Genomic DNA, 19,382 nt, shown 5'->3' on the forward strand with positions numbered 1-19,382 from the left:
GGGGCCAAGGTGGCAACCAGGGAAGCAAGTCCACCCAAGTGGGAGCCCCTCCTAGTGCCTGTGGAGGCAGGGGCTGGTGCATGGGGAAAGAAACCTGTGGCGGCCCAGGTTTCTTCCACGAACATCCCAGTTGAGGAGCTCTTCACTCCCATCCCTTCAGGCTGTCTCTTCGCAGCCAACAGCAGTCCTCTACCTGGGTCTGCTCTCCAGACCCCACGTTCCAGCCCCCAGCCCCCATCTGCACCAGCAGACACACATCTCAGGCTGGGGAGCTCAGGGCTGTGGCGTGCACCATCTGTGTAGGTCTCACTCTGTCCTGCCTGCCACAGACCGGTTGCTGGGCTCTACCTCTAAGCCCCCAAAGCTCCCCTTCTGTCCCAGCTGATCTCCCCACTGGTGAGAGGGCTTCCCTGGATGATCTGTATATACTCATGTTTCTGTTGACTGCTTTTTTCCCCCTGATTGTGGGTCAAACTTTCTTGTCTCTTTGCATGTCTTAACAATTTTTTGTTGTTGAATCTGGGCATTTTAAGTAATATTGTAGCAACTCTAAAGTCTGACCTTCCCCCACCCTTCAATTATTTTTGTTGTTGCTATTTTGCCTGTCTGCTTATTTGTTTAGTAATTTACCTGGACTTAGCTGTGTGATTCATTTCCTCTGGGATATGTGGCCACTGATGGCTCTGCTCAGTTGGTTTTTGGGTTTGTTCCTGTTTTTATTTTTAAGTCTGGCTTTCTTGAGGTTGCTTCTGTTTCCACACAGTTTAGTGGCCATGCAGTACTGGTTAGAGATTATGTTCAAACACATCAAATCGATACGGCTTCCACCTGCTGTCATTGGATCTATGTGTGGATTAGAAGTGTGTTCTAAGTTCAGATAGTTCTCAGGCCTGCCCCATTGGACCCTCTTGCATTTCCTCAGCACATGTGCACAGGCTTCTAATAGAACAAAGATGCGTGAATAGTTTCAGCCCTCTCCATCCTTCTCAAGTGTGCGCACCAACTCCAGTCAGCCAGGATATTTGAAGAGCTTGTCAAGTGCCTCTATGACTGTCTCTTTGTATCTTCCTGTTACATTTGTCTTGTTTGCCCAACCAGGACTGCTACCACAGATTAGTAGAACCCCTGACCTTCCCTATTTGCTTGCCACTCAGATTGCAACACCACTGGGCATGGATGATTTCACCTTCTTTGAATCAAGTCAGTCCTCCAGCAGTGAAACTGCTGGTTACTCACAACCTACCTTGCAGTGTTAGAATTACCACATTGAATGATGGGAGGAAAAAGGGGAGCAGTCTCTAGCAAGTATGCCACAGATTTTCATGGTTATTTCCTAAATGAGTTTTTCCTAAAATAAGTGTTATTCACTTTGTTGTTAATCCTGTAATCAATTTCCAGGACACTGAAATGGTTGTTTTTTATCTTTCTGTCCAGTTTTGTAGTTGCTTTTAGGTTAGAAGGTTTGGAAACCTCATTTAGACACATCAGAAGTCCCACCTAGGGACTTCCCTGGTGGCACAGCAGTTAAGAATCTGCCTGCCAATGCAGGGGACATGGGTTCGATCCCTGGTCTGGGAAGATCCCTGGTCCAGGAAGATCCCACATGACACAGAGCAACCTAAGCCCATGCACCACAACTACTGAGCCCATGCTTCACAACTACTGAAGCCTGCGTGCCTAGAGCCGGTGCTCCGCAACAAGAGAAGCCACTGCAGTGAGGGGCCCGTGCACCGCAACCAAGAGTAGCCCCTGCTCACTGCAACTAGAGAAAGCCACACACAGCAACGAAGACCCATCACAAGCAAAACATTTTTTAAATTAAAAAAAAAAAAAAGTGTCTTTAAAAAAAAAAAGTCCCACCTAGTATTGAATTTTGAATTGTTTAAACATTTTACACATTCAAATGTTAAAATTAAATCAGAAAGGATAAGGAAAATTAAGCCTAAAATGGATTACAAACAGGAACAAATTAACTATATCAAATTGATTACATGTTAACGTAACTATATCACATTGATTACATAGAGAAGATAATTCCAATAACTTTGGACATAATATTCTGGCTGTATACCCTTAGTAGAATATATCCTAAAGTCGGAAAGAACTGCAATGAAATCTTGAACTTTACGTAGTTGGTTATAGGTAGTGATAGTCATATAGTAATTTTGAACCTTTTTGTTTATTGTAGGATAGAGCACATGAGTAAATATATTGCTGTTACTGGGAACTAGAGTTTTCACTATGGGAGTTGGTGTGGTATTCACTTACTTGAATACATACATAGAAGATTTCACTTGTATGTATTCTCTGACTCCTAGGATTTTTGTTTTATTTAAGATGTATTTTCATGGGTATCTTTATTGAGAGGTCCTAAAAGCAGTGACTCCCTAGTAACACCTAGATCTTGGTTTCTAAATGCCATTCCCCACTAAAAGAATCCAGGACTTGTTGGAGAAATGGCTGATTCCAGGTATGGGGAAGGCAGAGTACAAAGTATTGCACCTGGAATATAATGTACACCTGCAGCAAAGTTCACCCATGGGGGATAGATCCAAGCAAAGGTTTACGCAGATCCTAGAACTGGGCTAAGAAAATTTAGGTAAGAAATCTGGAGCATGGTCTAAAGGGGCCCCACGGGAGGAAGGGTGCGGTCAGAAGATGACCTTGACAAGGCCCTTCTTGCCCAGGCCTAAGGAATGTACAATGTTCTTCAACCCATGAAACCATCTGAGCATTTTATAACATTCCAGACTTTTTGCAGTGCTTTTTAAAATTCTCTTATAATTTTTGCTTGTTTGGGTTTTTTTGGCTGCATTGTGTCCTCGTTGCTGCGTGCCAGCTTTCTCTCATTGCGGTGAGCAGGGGCTACTCTGTTGTGGTGCGCGGGCTTCTCATTGAGGTGGCTTCTCTTGTGGAGGAGCACGGGTTCTAGGTGCACAGGCTTCCATAGTTGTGGCTCGTGGACTCTAGCACAGGCTCAGTAGTTGTGGTGCACAGGCTCAGTTGCTCCGCGGCATGTGGGATCCTCCCGGACCAGGCTCGAACCCGTGTCCCCTGCACTGGCAGGCGGATTCTTAACCACTGCGTCACCAGGGAAGTCCTCTTATAATTTTTAAAAATAACCTGTGAGGTGGAATTGAGTTGCCCAATTAGAGGCATTATGAACAGTCTACATTCAAAGGGAGATCTTGTGGGGAAGGAAGTGAAAGGTAGTCCTGGGGAGGAGATATGGTTTGTGCTAGACTTTGAAAACAGGAAAATTTGGTTTGGGCAGCTGGAAGGGAAATCTAGAAGAAAAACAATGGCATTCCAAGGTGGGTAGGTAAGCAAAAGAAAGGAGTGAAGAAGAAGAGAGCCGGCTGTCTAGAAGAGAGGACTTGTGTAGTAATGGGAGATTAGGTTGAGTAGGTTGGAATAGAATTTTGTTGCAAAGAATAAAAGATTTCTGTATCTTCATTTTTTTTTTTTTAACCTGTAAAATACGTAAATACCTCCATGCCCTTCTCTCAGAATTGTCTTGGGAAGCAGATGAGCTGAGCTAATGTATGTGACAGCAGATGTTCAGCAATGAAATGCTATACTGGTATAAGTTATAGTGAACTTTGAGTGCCAGGCTGAAAAGTTTGCAGTTGTGGTAAGAACTGTGAAATAAACTCCATTCGTCAAGGGCATTGTCCTTTTTTTTCTTTTTGTATTTTTTGTTTGTTTGTTTTCTGTACGTGGGCCTCTCACTGTTGTGGCCTCTCCCGTTGCGGAGCACAGGCTCCAGACGTGCAGGCTCAGCGGCTATGGCTCGCGGGCCCAGCCGCTCTGTGGCATGTGGGATCTTCCCAGACCGGGGCACGAACCCGCGTCTCCTGCATCGGCAGGCGGACTCTCAACCACTGCGCCACCAGGGAAGCCCAAGGGCATTGTCTTTTTGAGGTTCTCCTTGGCAGTTCCTGTGATGATTTACAGTGCAAGGTATTTCTCCCTGAGTTTTTAGTGATGGGGAGGACTACTGAGTTCCCTGTAAGAATTGTCCCCATTCTTATGGAAATACAATTCTAGAACAGATGTTACCCTGTGAGGTCTCTGCAATGTGTTAAAAGGCATTGTGGAGGCATGTGAGAGGGCTCCTAACCACATTAGATGAGAACCTGGAAGATTTGCACCCAGTAATGCAGCAGGATACCAGCACTACCAGTTCACTTATGTGTGAACACTGCTGGCACTTAGCATGCTAAGAAAGACTTATACACGATGAAATCTGTCCTTGGATTCCATAACATTACACAGTGTGCGTTCCATCCTTTGGAAAAAAAGAGTATGTTCCCGCAGCAGAGTAAATCCTAGTCTTTGTACTGGGATCAAGTTAGTCTCCTGACACAGCTGAGAGATAGTGCAGCGTTCTCTTCAAAGTGCTATTTTTAGCTGTTGCCAAGGAGATATTCAGCATGATATTGATACTTGAATTAATCCTCAATTTACACAGTCTGTGGAAGCAGCAGCTCTTTTTCCAGGGTTTACTGCTTAATGGGTCACTGAGTTGTGATTTATCAGACCAAAAAATTAAATTCCTTCCTTAGAATAACTGGCCTCTGAAATACGTTCTGGAGCTCACCTCTTGGCCAGTTCAACTTTTAAGCCTAGTTATAAAGGCACCGTGAGCTTTTCTCAGGCTGCCTGCTCAGGCTGGCCCTTATCAATAATTCCTTGTGGGTGTACCTTGGATCTAGGTTTTTCTCATTGAAATGTTAATGTTCTAAATTTACCAAATAATGATTAAACTCTTAAAACACACACACACACACACACACACACACACACGCACACACACACTTCACAAGAGCCTGATCTGGCAGTCTGAAGGACCCATCTGTGTTCATAGAACATTCCTGATAAGTTGGCACTGGAGAACAGATTATAGACCAGAAAGTAGCTTGAAATTAGAGTTAAAATAGATTGAAATTGTTAATGTATGGACATTAAACTCTAATAACTTGATGAGTTGCCCTTCTCTAAAGAATTTTTTTGATATAACTGTTTTTTTAAATATATTCCAGACCTTTAAGACCCGTAATGCATTTATTCATGTGATCCTATAATTTTTTCTTTTAACTTATTAACATGCTACCTTGCATTAATATATTTTCTAATGTGAAAACAACTTTTCATTTCATTGTTAGAACTTTATTAGCCAGTGATACATGGGTGTGTGTGTGGATTTGAGTGAATTTAAAATTGATTGAATGAATTCCCTAATATTTATAGGGTTTTGATTTTACCCTAATTGAAATTGTTTTAGAATTTAAAAATTTTTTTTAGTTTTTCTTAAACCCCTTCACCCATTCTCCCACACCCACCCCACCCCTGGCCCCAAGCTATGAGCCTGGTGTTTTTTGTTTTGTTTTATTGTTTTGTTTAGATTCCACATATAAGAGAGATCATATGGTGCTTGTTTTCCTCTGACTGATTTATTTCATTTAGCATAATGCCCTCTAGGTTAATCCATGTTGTTGTAAATGGGAAGAGTTCATTCTCTTTTATGGCTAAATAATATTCCGGGGTGTGTGTGTGTGTGTGTGTGTAACACCACAGTTTCTTTATCCATTCATCCATTGACGATCACTTAGGTTGTTTCCATATCTTGGTTATTGTAAACAACGCTGCAGTGAACATGGGGGTGCAGATATCTTTTTGAGTTAGTATTTTCATTTTCTTCAAATAAATACCCAGAAGTGGAATTGCTGGATCATATGGTAGTTCTATTTTTAAGTTTTTAAGGAACGTCCATACTGTTTTCCATAGTGGCTGTACCAATTTATATTCCCACCAACAGTGCACCAGGGATTTCTTTTCTCCACATTCTTGCCAACGCTTGTTATTTCTTGTCTTTTTGATAATAGCCATTCTAACAGGTGTGAAGTGATATCTCATTGTAGTTTTGATTTGCATTTCCTTGCTGATTAATGATGTTGAACGTCTTTTCATGTACCTGTTTGCCATGTATGTCTTCTTTGGAAAAATGTCCGTTCAGATCTTCACCTGCTTTTTAATAAGATTGTTTGAGGTTTTTTGCTGTTACGTTGTATGAGTTCTTTGTGTATTTTAGATATTAATGCCTTATCAGGTATATGATTTGTAAATATTTTCTTCCATTCATTTTGTTGATGGTTTCCTTTGCTGTCCAGAAGCTGTTTAGTTTAATGCAGTCCCACTTGTTTATTTTTGCTTTTGTTGCCTTTGCTTTTGGTGTCAGATTCAGAAAATCATTACCAAGACGTATGTCAAGGAGCTTACTGCCTTAGTTTTCTTCTAAGAGTATTATGGTTTCAGGTCTTATGTTCAAGTCTTTAATCCATTTTGAATTAATTTTTGTGTCTAGTATAACATAATGGTTCATTTTCATTCTTTTGCATGTGGTTGTCCAGTTTTCCCAGCACCACTTATATTCTTGGCTCCTTTATCGTAAATTAATTGACCATGTGTGTGGGTTTATTTCTGGGCTCTCTGTTCTGTTTCACTGATCAATGTGTCTGTTTTTATGCCAATACCATACCGTTTTAATTACTATAGTTTTGTAATATAGGTTGAAATCAGGGAGCATGATGCCTCCAGCTTTGTTTTTCTTTCTCAAGATTGCTTTATCTATTTGGGGTTGAAATAACTTTTAACTGGATTTGTTATGGGGTTTTCTTGGCCTCCAGCATCAAATCCCCTTTCTCATGTGGAGGAAATTCCCCTGTGCTGTAATCATGTTGAGTGCCAGTCAGTCCCCCGATTCCCTCACTCTGTTTTCTGACAGCCAAGGCATGTGACCTATGCTTGCCTCATTGGATGCTTCTGACCAAAACTTTAAATCTGGATCAGGACAAAGAAAGGGGAATGGTTAGGATTTATTGGCTGCTATTACAGTCCTGTCTTGGCCAGATTTCTTCCACTAAAAGACACTTAATGTTTTCTTGCTTTTTGACTTAACAGAGCTGCCTTGAGTCCTGGCTGTTTTCTAAGCCTATATTTTAGGCCTCCCTTTGATTGTGTGAGCCCCACAGTAGCTTTCCAGTAAATATTCCCTTAGATTTTTTTTTTTTTTCCTAAGATAGTCCTTTTGCTAGGATCCAAAAATCCTATCCAGTACAATAGAGGATATTGTAATTCAAGCACCTCTTTGCTGGGTAGTACTAGGTAAGTGTGGCCACATTTTTGTGTTTTGATTGCCATCACCACTACCCATTTTATTTTTTCCTGTATTCCCTTAGATTAGTCCTTCTTTAGATATGTTATATCTTAAAAAGAATTATTATTGTGTCTGCTGAACATTAATAGATGTCATAAAAATTAAATTCAGTTTATACCTACCTTTTAGTTTTTTATTGAGATTCATCAAGTGTTCTGTTTCATCCAGAGTATAGTAATAAGGTATTTGGAAAGCACCCTGGTCTCAACAGCTCATTTACAAATCTTCTCCAGAGACATAACATTTTTAGTTTAGTTCCTAATCTTAAGAGTACCAATTGTTTAGGCTCCCAGTTTGTACTATGGATGAAAAGCCCTCCTAACTTTATTTCCTCCCTTTGAAGTTTTTATTTAATCAGAAGCTTCAAGAATGAAGGAAGAGATTTTTGGAGATTCTTTTTTAAAAATGCTGTCAAAAGGTGGCAGGCAGACACTGCTGCCTTTCTGCTTCTGCCGACCATATTGCTGAGATGTTCAGGGCTGAAAGCATATAGGGACTCGGCACGTATCATCTCTGCTCTACAGAATGACATTCACTCTGCCTTTGAGTTCAAAGAGTGCTTGGCCATCTGTGTTAATTTCTGAGTTGTTAGAAAAGCTAAGAAAAGAGAGGTTTCTCTGGTTTGAGGTTTCTCAAATTTGAGGTTTCTCAAATTTCCCTGTGTTAGCCTGCTAACTGCATACTGCCTAACCCTGCAAATAAGACTTGTCCTCCATAATGCGCTCTGCTGGCTACTGTATGTCTCCTTTATGACACAAACTGCAATTGTAGCTAAATAAGTATTACATTATTTATTTTACAGAAAAATAATAGCTCATATTTGTTGAGTTCTTATTTGCCAGTTGGTGTACTGGGAGTTTTACATAAATTATCACATTAATCCATATATCTATTAAAGCCTTAATTTTTAGATGAAGAAACTAGGCTCAGAACGATCTGGAACTTGTCCAGGATCTTCTACAATTAATAAGTAGCAGATCTAGAATTTGAATTTATAATGGTAAGCGTACCAGTGGGTATACTTAGTTTCTTTTTTAGTAAATATAAATTACTGTTCCATGCAAAAGCTAGAAACATAGAAAACCTGGGTTTTATCTTTTAAACATCAAGAATTCACTTGATTAGCCAGATGGTCATATGTTTTTTTCTGTATGTTTGAGATTTAGATAAAACTGACCCAGTTCTCAAAAGTCAAGCTGCTGCCTATTGAATAGTGTAACGTGTAATGAAAGTTGACCTTTTTGTTCATTTATCATAATATCGTGAGAATTTATGTCATTCTCTTATCTCTTTCAGAGAAGGAGAGAAGAGAGCTCTAGGCTAAAGGAGGAGGGAAATGAGCAGTTTAAGAAAGGAGGTAAGATACCTATTTCAGCACTGATGCTGGGCGTCTTGACTCCTCATTCTTTTGTAGATTCTGTGAAGAAACACCGAAGAACATTTGGAAACAACTAGCAGACCTAAACCGTTAATAATACCCTGTTGCCTCCCAACACCTTGGAATTTTGTTTTTTTACCAGGTCCAAATTATTCTCAAGTGACAGTGACCAGTTACCATGTGTCTCTAGGCACAGGCATAGTTTTTCTTTTCTGTAATCTACTGTCTATAAACCCAGAGATTAGGAGGAAAAACTCTTGAGTTTTTGCTTTGGGAAACTCTAAACTGGAATGTTAAAAGGCTATTTGCTGCATTGCTGTTAAAACAGGGTCCCTGTTACTCCCTTGTGACAGTGCTGTGAATACTGGCCCAATGCATCCGGTGTGGGTGAGGGAAGGATTTTGCTTGTACTTGGTTGCTCTTTCACGTGCCTTTTTCTGTGGATGCCTTAAGTAGAGAGCTGTTCCTTCTGCGTTTCCTATATTTGCTTAGGAATAAGTGGGGTTCATTCTTATAATTTGGGGGAACTATTTGATCTTATGATCAAATTCTATCACATCTCAGAGTGTGCATGCTTTAGAAATCTAGCAGTAGTAACATCTTCCCCTAGTTATTTTAGTACCCTGACCGTAATTCTTTGTGTAGCAATGAATATATAAATTTATCACCATTTTCTCTTTTAAGGTGTTTAGTCAACTGCTGATTTTTACATTGTTGCTTTTGGCTCTATAAAATGTCTCTCCAAACATTTCATGGAAGCAGTTTTAGCCGGGTTGACTCCATGAAAGCACAGTGTCTTTAATGAAAATATATACATAGAATTTTTTTCTTCATACTGGGCCATTAATCCCAGATTTCAGTCTCTTTCATCTGTCCAGTTCCCTAATCCCCTTTCAAAACTCGTTACTAAATTGATAAGCCAAATGAAAGGTGAACATATAGAGCATTCTGTTGGAGACCTTTGTCCCATGAATGGAAAGCTATGCATTCTGAGATCTTTTGGAGTACAGTGATATCAGGTATAACATCATAATGACCTCTCATATTTTACCTTATCCTCAGATTATATAGAAGCTGAAAGTACTTACAGTCGAGCCCTTCAGATGTGTCCATCCTCCTTCCAGAAAGACAGGTCTGTTCTATTTTCAAATAGAGCTGCCGCAAGGATGAAACAGGTATGTATCTTTGACCTTTCCTTTTTAAGAAGCACATGAACTTACAGTGTTTTCGTAGGATAGCTTCTCTCCAGAAACAAGCATAGGGGCTCTAAAGTTGCTGCCTCTCTTTTCCTACCCATATATTTCCCTGATTTAAAGGGCACGGGGAAGATAGAAAAAATATTTTGAAAAACTGCAGTCAGATTACTGTTCACATTCCTCATTAAAGTGGCTGAGTGAACACTTTCAAGGAAGGAAGCCTGGCAAAGTTTCCGCCAAACTAGGACAGGTTAATGAAGCAAAGAGCCTAGTGCATCTCCTAGAATAGCTACAGCTGCTTATTTTAGGCCTCTGGAACTCTAGATAAAGACCCAAAGGGATAGGAAACAGTGCTTAAAACTGGACTTCAAGATGCTTATCCCTGAGATTCTGATTTTCTGTTGAAAGTGTAGACATAGGGAGAAACGTCCAAGAGTTGGGGTGAGAGGTATGCTTAAATGCAAAGTAGGTGTCAGGGAAAGTTCAAAGGTATTTTGTATTTCCAAAGGCTTGAGAACCTGATGTAACAGGATGAATTTAGAATAGATGAGAGTGTAAATATATTTGTCTGGTATCGTGCTGGGATACCAAAAGTTAGATTTGTGATTTGTCTGATATTCCTATTTAGTCAACATAGTAAATCTTGCCAGATTGAAATGATGAGAGCTTGAAAAAAACAATACCACTTGTTTAACTGTGACTACTTGTATTCCAAGCACAAAGGGTAGGTTTTTTAACACACCTCTAAGCAGCAACGAAGCAGGCCCAAGACTGCGTGGAGTGGTTTTCTGTTCGTTTAGATCAGGTATCTACATCACTTTCTTTTTTGATGTTGACTGGAATTCTCTAGTGCTTCTACCAAAGTCACTTTGGATGGCCAGGGTTTTTAAAGGGGGGTGGGGGTGTGCTTGAATATTCGGACATGCAAAAAGTTTTATTTCAACCCAGACTTGTATGTTTTCTTACTGGATTCTGTGTCGAAGATGAAGTTTTTTAGAGTGATTCATGTGGCATGAGAGAAGGAATAATTTTAGAGTATACAAGGAATAATTTTAGAGTATACAAACAGACATTTTAGATTAGGGGAAATAAAACAACTGTTTTAAGTTTATTTAAAACATCAGTCATAAATATATTCTACCATCAATCAGAATTCACACCTAATAGCTTTTACACTTAGCTGGAAAATTCTGATCTTTCACTTTTGCCTCTTGGAGACATCTAGCCACATTCTTAGACTGGAAATTGTCATTGTGAAGTGAGATCAAGGATACCTTCAGTGTCAGAGAAAACTTTGTACCATACCCATTTGGCTCCTGGGTTTGGGGATTCTTTGTTCCCACAATTGCCAAGTTACTGGCATTGCTAGTATTGACTGGTATGATCGACTGGTTCTTGAATTAGGAAAATGTATGGCCTTGTTAGTCTTCTGTCTGTCACAGCTGAAGAGAACTCAAAAGAGAGTTGCTCTGTGACTCTTTCCTGAACAAAGGATAGGTTTGTAAGTGGGGTTTTTGTTTTTGTTTTGTTCTTTTAACTTGCATTCCTAATATTTTTTTAAAATCCTAAAATTATAGACTTGGAGACTTTCAGGATTAATGTACTGAAGTGATTTAAGGAGCATGTTCTGAGTTTAAGGAAGTGATGGGTTAACTGCTTTAAGAAGAATTTCTGAAAGGCAAGTTTGCAGGCTCAGCATCCCTGACTGGGTGTACCTGGGCAAGCTTTATGTTTCATGTCTGGAGAGGGAACAGGCAAACTGGAGTTAGGACAGAGTTTCAGCTCTAGGCCTGACTACACAAGAGCAGACAAAGCCCTAAAAAAATAGGTTCTAAAAGTAGTTACTTGGGGGCATAAAGAATACTAACACCACAGCAGTTGTAAACATAAGTTATAAAGATTTGGGACTTTACCGGTGGCGCAGTGGTTAAGAATCCGCCTGCCAGTGCAGGGGACATGGGTTCGAGCCCTGATCTGGGAAGATGCCACATACCACAGAGCAACTAAGCCCATGCGCCACAACTACTGAGCCTGCGTTCCACAACTACTGAAGTCAGTGTGCATAGAGCCTGTGCTCTGCAACAAGAGAAACCACTGCAATGAGAAGCCCGTGCACCACAACAAAGAGTAGCCCCCTTTCACTGCAACTAGAGAAAGCCCACATGCAGCAACGAAGACCCAATGCAGCCATAATTAATTAATTATTTTTAAAAGTTATAGGGCTTCCCTGGTGGCGCAGTGGTTGAGAATCCGCCTGCCGATGCAGGGGACGCGGGTTCGTGCCCTGGTCCGGGAAGATCCCACATGCCGCGGAGCAACTAAGCCCGTGAGCCATGGCCGCTGAGCCTGCGCGTCCGGAGCCTGTGCTCTGCAACGGGAGAGGCCACGACAGTGAGAGGCCCGCGTACCAAAAAAAAAAAGTTATAAAGATTTACTCCTATTTCAGTTTAAAATAGGAAGTTGTATCTTAGATTTATAGAAATCTAATAAGTTGGGGAAATACTGACTTACAGATTTCTTTACTACAGGACTTCTTGTTAGAGGTTTTTGTGGTTTTTTTGTGGTACGCAGGCCTCTCCCGTTGTGGAGCACAGGCTCCGGATGCGCAGGCTCAGCAGCCATGGCTCACGGGCCCAGCCGCTCCGCGGCATGTGGGAATCTTCCCGGATCGGGATACAAACCCGTGTCCCCTGCATTGGCAGGCAGACTCTCAACCACTTTGCTACCCGGGAAGCCCCTTGTTAGAGTTTTTAATATGTGAATTGCTATAATGAACATTGGAAGAGATAATATAGTTAGTATTTCCCAAATGACTCTGGAACCTTTTTTGCTTATTGTGGGTAAAAGACACATGCTACAAAATTGACCATTTTAACCATTTTAAAGTATACAATTCAGTGCCATTCACAGTGGCACTGGATACATTCACAGTGTTAGGCAGCCATCACCACTGTCTGGTTCTAAAATTTTTTTTATGACCCTAAAAGGAAACCCATTAAGCAGTCACTCCCCATCCTGGAACTGTTTCTGATTGAATCCTGAAACTCAATTTGGTAGACATTGCTCTAAAATATTCTGCAAAATATTTGGCATTTGCTACAGTAGCCATTATGGAAGTATTGAATGCTTATTTGAACTAACATTTCTCTAACATTGTAGAAAATTTCTAATTTGGGGAAAATAGACATTTAGAGCTTAGAAAAGTTAAACAGCAGATTAGTGTCAGAGCTGAAACTAGAGTCTAATTCTTTTGATATCCTGTGTTCTTTCCACTGTGCCATGCTTCTCAATTCAGCAAGTTAAATTAGTTAGATATCTTATTTAGTGAATTGTTTTGTATTTTTGTTTCATCAGTGGATAAATTAAGGTTCATAACTGAGACTACACGATAAGCCTTACAGTGTCTGTAGATGGACCATCTGTATACATTTTCAAGATACCACTTTGGGTGTGATATATAACAGCTAGCCAAAGAGGAGGGTTATTAATTCAGTTATTCATATATCAGTCATTTGCCCTGTTAATTGATCACAAAGTTTTCTCACTGTCAACATTCTAATGTAAATTGTCTTGCAAATATAACAAGTCAGTTGCAACAGTCTTTAAAGATACTTTAGGAGGAAGCTACTTGAATAATTTGTCACCAGGAGGCTTTCAAGTTAGAGCTGTGAGCATAGTTTGAATTTTAGCTTGGAAGTAACATGCATGTTTTGGTGTTATTTCCTTGAAAAGCATTCTGCATCTCCATAAGCAATTATTAATGATCAGCATATGTCATTGAGCCTTTGGGCTATTGAGACAGAATTAGGGTGACATATTAATGATCTATTTCCTTTTAGGACAAGAAAGAGATGGCCATCAGTGACTGCAGCAAAGGTACAGCTTTTTGGTCTTGTTGCATGTTAACATACAAAAGCATTACCTCAGCTAGACAAGCAAATAAGGAGGCTCTCAGTCAGGTGTGTACTTGTACACATGTACTCTTCTTCAGAGGCAGTTAAAGAAGAAGCTCTCGGCCTTTCTTAGAGGTACTGCACAGTAGTTGTCTTAGTGTAAGCATGCATTTGAATGGATAGTTCAGTCAGTTTATCCTGCATTGGTAAAAATATGGAGAATAATTCCAAGCTACCTTGGCCACAGAAACAGTTTATTCCCTGTATGTCCAAATTACTCTCCTTTGAAACTGAAGTTGAAGATCTTAGTTAGCTGCTATTGGGGCGCCTGAATCTGTGTGTTTGGAAGGGCAGTTGCTGTTAGGGAATTGGTACTCTCTTCAGATGTAGTACTTAATCCAAACCTCCTTGCCATCATTTTAATTATCCTTTCAGGTTCCACACAGTGAATCAAGCCTCTGCTATCTGAGTTCCATCATGGTCTTTTCATTCTACCAACTGATAGAGACAGCCTCAGACATAGATCACCATTGTTTTTTCCACAGATTTCCTGATAGGCCAGACGGTTGTTTTGTCTTGGTATGAAGAACACACAATCATCTTCCTTGTATCTTGCTACTCTCATCAGCCTTTCTAGCTAATTACTACTCTTGTAATTTGTGGGTTGTGTTTTGTTTTTTTTTTCCATTTTCCTCCTTTGGATAATAGTTTCTCTGAGAGAATCATAGAGTTAGAAAGAACCTTATATATTATCTAATCCCACTCTCAGACCAAGCATGAATTCCCTCTTCTGTTTTGTTTTATAGGGTTTTTTTTAACATGAATTAGTCACCCTCTCTACTGGATTTCTTTTCTTTATACTTGGTATTTCTATAGAGTGTCTGAATGAAACTGTTACTACATTAGAATCTAGCAGACTTCTTCTGATATATTTATCTTGGGCTGCAACTAATTCTGAATGTACTGTTTTGTTTGGAAGAAGGTGTTCAACCTTAATCTGTGTGAGATGTGTGGGTTTGAAGAGTTTAAATTAGGAACAAGCTTCTGATTTTCAGTTATTTTTCTCTGTAACCAAATGGTGAGAAAATGCCTTGTAAGCCTGATTAGCAGGGTATACACTAGGAAAGAGAACTCATTTCTAGCTGTAACCCTCAGTGTAGGAGCCAAGAAACTGAGAGGAAGGGGGAGGAAAGTGTTTCCAACCAAAGTGTTTTCCAGATTTGTTTTTGGATTTGGTTAAATCAGTATTCATGTTCTTATACTTAGTTGTTATGGGCTGCATATGGGTGGTTGAACCCATAGGCCAAATACGTTGACACTAGTATGGTTTATTTGTATTAAGGACCCTTCTCCTCCCACCAGCCCCCCAAACACATGCCCATTTGGTGCATAAACGCTGGCAAAGGACTTAGCTTATTTCTGAGGTCATATTTAGAGCTCATTACTACCAGTTATATGGAACAGTATTTAATGCTAGTCACCTTTGGTCTTTTAGCCTTGGCATAAATAAAGTTTAAGTTAATTCTGTTTATATGGATTGAGAAACAAAATCACAAGTTAGAGTGAAAAGTTGACATTTGAGGTTTTTATAAAGTAATCATGGGGAATTCCCTGGCTGTCCAGTGGCTAGGACTCAGTGCTTTCACTGCCAGGGCCCAGGTTCAATCTCTGGTCGAGGAACTGACATCCTGTAAGCTTTGAGGCGTGGCCAAAAAAAAAGTAATCATGGGAAGAATTCTTTCTCTTCAATACATATTTGCATTGTTAGAAGCTATCCACTAGTTGAGAAGGGGGCAGTATCTGAGTTAAAATGTAAATTAGGGGGTTCCATTTTTTAAAAGATGTAGTAGAGGTCATTGGAGTATTTTTTTTTTCTGTGAGTATTATGTAGTTGGGAATATTTTAAGAGAATATGATGTGCTGGACCAAGGGGAGGTTGACAGCGTGTAAAGTTGAAATGTTGAGGTTTGAGTTCTTTCAGAAGACCTTCTCCTGAACCAATATCCCCCTCCAACCCTTGTCCCATTTCTCTGGTCTGCTTCATTGAAAGATTGTCTATACCTACTGTGTCTCCTTTGTCTTCTCCCACTCTCTCCTCACACATCCATTGGACTTCTGTTTCATTCATGCCCCTGAAACCCATCTTGTAAAGGTCACCAACAACTTCCTCTTGTTCAGTAGTTGCTTCTCTATCCTCATCTTACTTGACCTCCCAAAAGCACTTAACACAGTGTGTCATTCCTCATTTTCTTCTGTTTCATTGGCTATTCCTTTTTAGTCTCTTTTGCTGGCTTCTCTGTCATCCTCATCATTTTGGAAGTCCCTAGTTCTTCATCTATAGGGCCCTCTTTGTTTTTCCCTCTATATTTTCTCCCTATGTGCTCTCATCTAGTTCTGCAACTTTAAATAACCCATCTCTATGCTATAGTTTATATTTTTGGCTCTGCCCTGTAGTCTGGAGCCTTCTATCCCATTGCAAAGTTGACATCTCCTCTGGGATGTCTAGTATGCACTGCAGATTTAACGTGCCCAGAACAGACTCTGGTGCCTCCGCAGTCCCCATGCATGCATGCATGAATACAACTTGAGGTTAGTTTTTTTCATTCTAACGAATGGCATTATTATCCATTATTTACTTGCTGAAACTAAAACCTTTGGAGTCATCCCTGATTACTCTTTCTGTCATTCCACATGGCTTAATTAATTAGCAAATCCTTTGGGCTCTGGTTCAGACATTTCCTTAATCTGGCCTCTCCTTTCCATCTCCACTGTTAGCAGCTTAGTCAGCATCCTCTCTCATCTGGACCATTGCAGTGATGTCACAGCTGTCTCTGCTTCCCCTCGTCCCCTCCATACTGGATCACTGTAGTGATCCTTTAAAACTGTACCTCAGATTATGTCTTAATCTGCTTGAAACCATTCCAGTGGCTTCGTTTCACACTTAAGAAAAAGTCCAAGCTCCTTTCCCTGGCCGGCAAGGCCTCCATGACCTGCTTGTTGCGTATCTTCAACCTCATCTCTTCCACAGCCCTTACCTAGTCACCAACAAGCACGTCAAAGTTATTCTTGCTTTAGAGCCTTTACTCTTGTTAGTCCTTTTTCCTGTATGCTCTTCCTCAGCTTTTCAAATGGCTGGCCTCCCTCAAATAATCCTTTTTCATATTTGACCACTCTCTAAAGTTACCTATTCCTCTCTTCACTTGAATTTACATCACCTTGTTTTATTTTTCTCTACAACACAAAACTATCTGAAAATATTTGTATGCCATCTTCTCTTGCCTCCTAGAATAGCTTAAAGCTTCATGAGAACATGGACGTAGTCTGTTCTGTTTGCCACTACTACACTCCAGAGATACACTGCACTAGGTGCATATATTAGGTACTAAATAAATAGTTACTGAAAGCATGAGTGAATTTAAAAATGAGTATATCACTTGAAAAGAAAAAAAGTTCTAGAGACATGATATTTCTTTCTAACAGAGAAAGAAACAACTCAAAAAAGAATACAAGAATGTAGTATTAAAAAAAAAAAAAAAAAAGAATGTAGTATACTTGAACCAAAACGCGGGCACTGGATTATTGGAAGGGTTGTTGTTGGAAAAAGGAGAGGATATTATGTGCCAGTGATCTAAGGATGTTAGAGCGGGAGTTTGAAGGAACAGTGAGGATTTAGCTAAAGACGTAACCTCAGGAGTCAAGGCATGACCTCAGTAGCTGAGGCCTAGAAAAGAGAGAATGATAGCAGAGTCTGCCACCAAAGTTCTCCTTCAGTTTTTTAATATGTGCCTTCAGATTCCCTCTTACCTTTTCACTGTGCCTTGAGCTCTGTGTTTTGGCCTGTTCTGAAGTGGGTGAAGGACAAGTAGGTGGAAAGCAGGACTTGGGTGGTATGGACCAGGGTTTGGTAAACTACAGTCACAAGCAAAATCCAGCCTGCATGCCACCTGCTTTTTTACAGCCTAAAAACTAAGAATGGTTTTTACATTAAATGGTTGGAAATAAAATTAAAAGAGAAGTAATATTTCAGGATGCATAAAAATTTTGTGAACTTCAGTATCCATAAATAAAGGCTTATTGTGATACAGCTAACCTTATTTGCTTATGCATCATCTATGCTTGCTTTCGTGCTACAGTAGCAGAGTTCAGTAGTTGTAACAGACGGTCTATCCCACAAAGTCTAAAACCTTTACTATCTGTCCTTTACAGAAGAGGTTTGCCAACTGTAGGTATGTCCTTTGACAAATAACTTTTCCTTATGGATCCATGGAGAATAATAAAGAAACTTGATATAGCTGAGGATGTATAGGCCCTTTTTCCTCGTGGTGACAATTATTTCTTCTCTTTTTATAGCAATTCAGTTAAACCCCAGCTATGTCAGGGCAATATTGAGGAGAGCGGAGCTGTACGAGAAGACTGACAAGCTGGATGAAGCCCTGGAAGACTATAAATCTGTGCTAGAAAAAGATCCATCAGTGCATGGAGCAAGAGAAGCTTGTATGGTAAACCGAATTGTTTTACAAAAATATCTTCTATTCCTTGTGTTGCTCCTTGGTGAATGTTAAATAGTCCTTAGAGACACAACTATATGCCATTTCTAAGCTTTTGAGAAGCTTATCAGAATATATGGGAGATAGAACTTTGAAGTGGTGGCCACACACCCACTATACCATGTACTATTTAGTCTTCATTCTAAAAGTGTTATCTGTGTAAACCTTTAACCTCTAGGGTTGACAACTTTATTTCATTGTTGGACTAGGGAAATCTTGCCTACTTGTAGGTGCCTGGTTTAGTTGAAAGTGAGTCTTAATATTATAGGTAACAAATTTCTGGTTTTGTTTTCATCCTTTTCCTTACTCAGCCACCAAGTTTCTATTCATTGTTACATGGCCAGCACATTTCCAATTGAATATATCCTAAACTAACTTTCTTATCTCTCTTAAAATGACTCTAGTTCTTGTCCTTGGCACTAAAAATCCTTTTGCTTCTAAGTGACATAATATTTTTTATATCAGTTGTAAGTTAACTAAATGTTACTGGTTTTCCTCCCTTTAAAAATAACTCCAGATTTGTGCTTTTACCTTTAGCACCACTCTGATTATCTCTAACTCACAGAGCAACATACACTCTGAAGGATATACTGCAGTATTGGATGTGTATATCTTATTGCCCCAAAATAATGAGTGTTCAAGTAAGTTCGACAAACACTGGCTTTAACCAAACAGGTTTCTTCGCTGCCAGACTTTTCAGAGGGCCATTAGGATGGAGAGGTCCGTTCTGAATCCAGAATGCTGCAGAGGTGGCAGGAGCTGGGGAGCTACAGGAGTCTTTTATTTAAGCCAGACTTCTCGGTTTTGTTTTTTTGAATTAAGGGCACTTGCCAACATTTACAAATGGAAAGATTTTACTAGATGAAAATCTAAGTCGGGCTCCTCTTGAAATTGGAAGATGCGGACGTGCTGGCTCCTCCCACACACTGGCGCTCAGCTGGCGCTCTCGATTCCACGCTGAGCATGCCCGTACTCTTGCCTTACACCCGGTCCTTTACTTATTACCTTTCCCCTCTGGCCCCTGAGGGCATCTGAGCCCCTGCTATACAGGTTCCCTTCTAGTTCACCGGACTGTTATTCCACCAAGCCGACCTGAGAAATGTTGACTCATCTCCCTGTGCTAGTATTCTAGGTGGTTTGGGTTTTGTT

The 19,382-nt window shown here is 40.1% G+C and overlaps 1 protein-coding gene across 3 annotated transcripts in view; it reads left to right on the forward strand.

The window, feature by feature from the left end:
* The window catches only part of TTC1 (tetratricopeptide repeat domain 1), a 79,920-nt gene that overhangs the window by 50,343 nt on the left and 10,195 nt on the right, over nt 1-19,382 (forward strand). For all 3 annotated transcript variants that reach the window (XM_067032256.1, XM_059062690.2, XM_067032257.1), the window contains 4 exons: nt 8,516-8,576; nt 9,660-9,772; nt 13,633-13,669; nt 18,037-18,185. In XM_067032256.1, the coding sequence (XP_066888357.1) occupies nt 8,516-8,576; nt 9,660-9,772; nt 13,633-13,669; nt 18,037-18,185 (360 nt within the window). The remainder of the gene's footprint in view (nt 1-8,515; nt 8,577-9,659; nt 9,773-13,632; nt 13,670-18,036; nt 18,186-19,382) is intronic.

The sequence above is a fragment of the Kogia breviceps genome, chromosome 4, assembly GCF_026419965.1.
Source record: "Kogia breviceps isolate mKogBre1 chromosome 4, mKogBre1 haplotype 1, whole genome shotgun sequence".
Taxonomy (NCBI): domain Eukaryota; kingdom Metazoa; phylum Chordata; class Mammalia; order Artiodactyla; family Physeteridae; genus Kogia; species Kogia breviceps.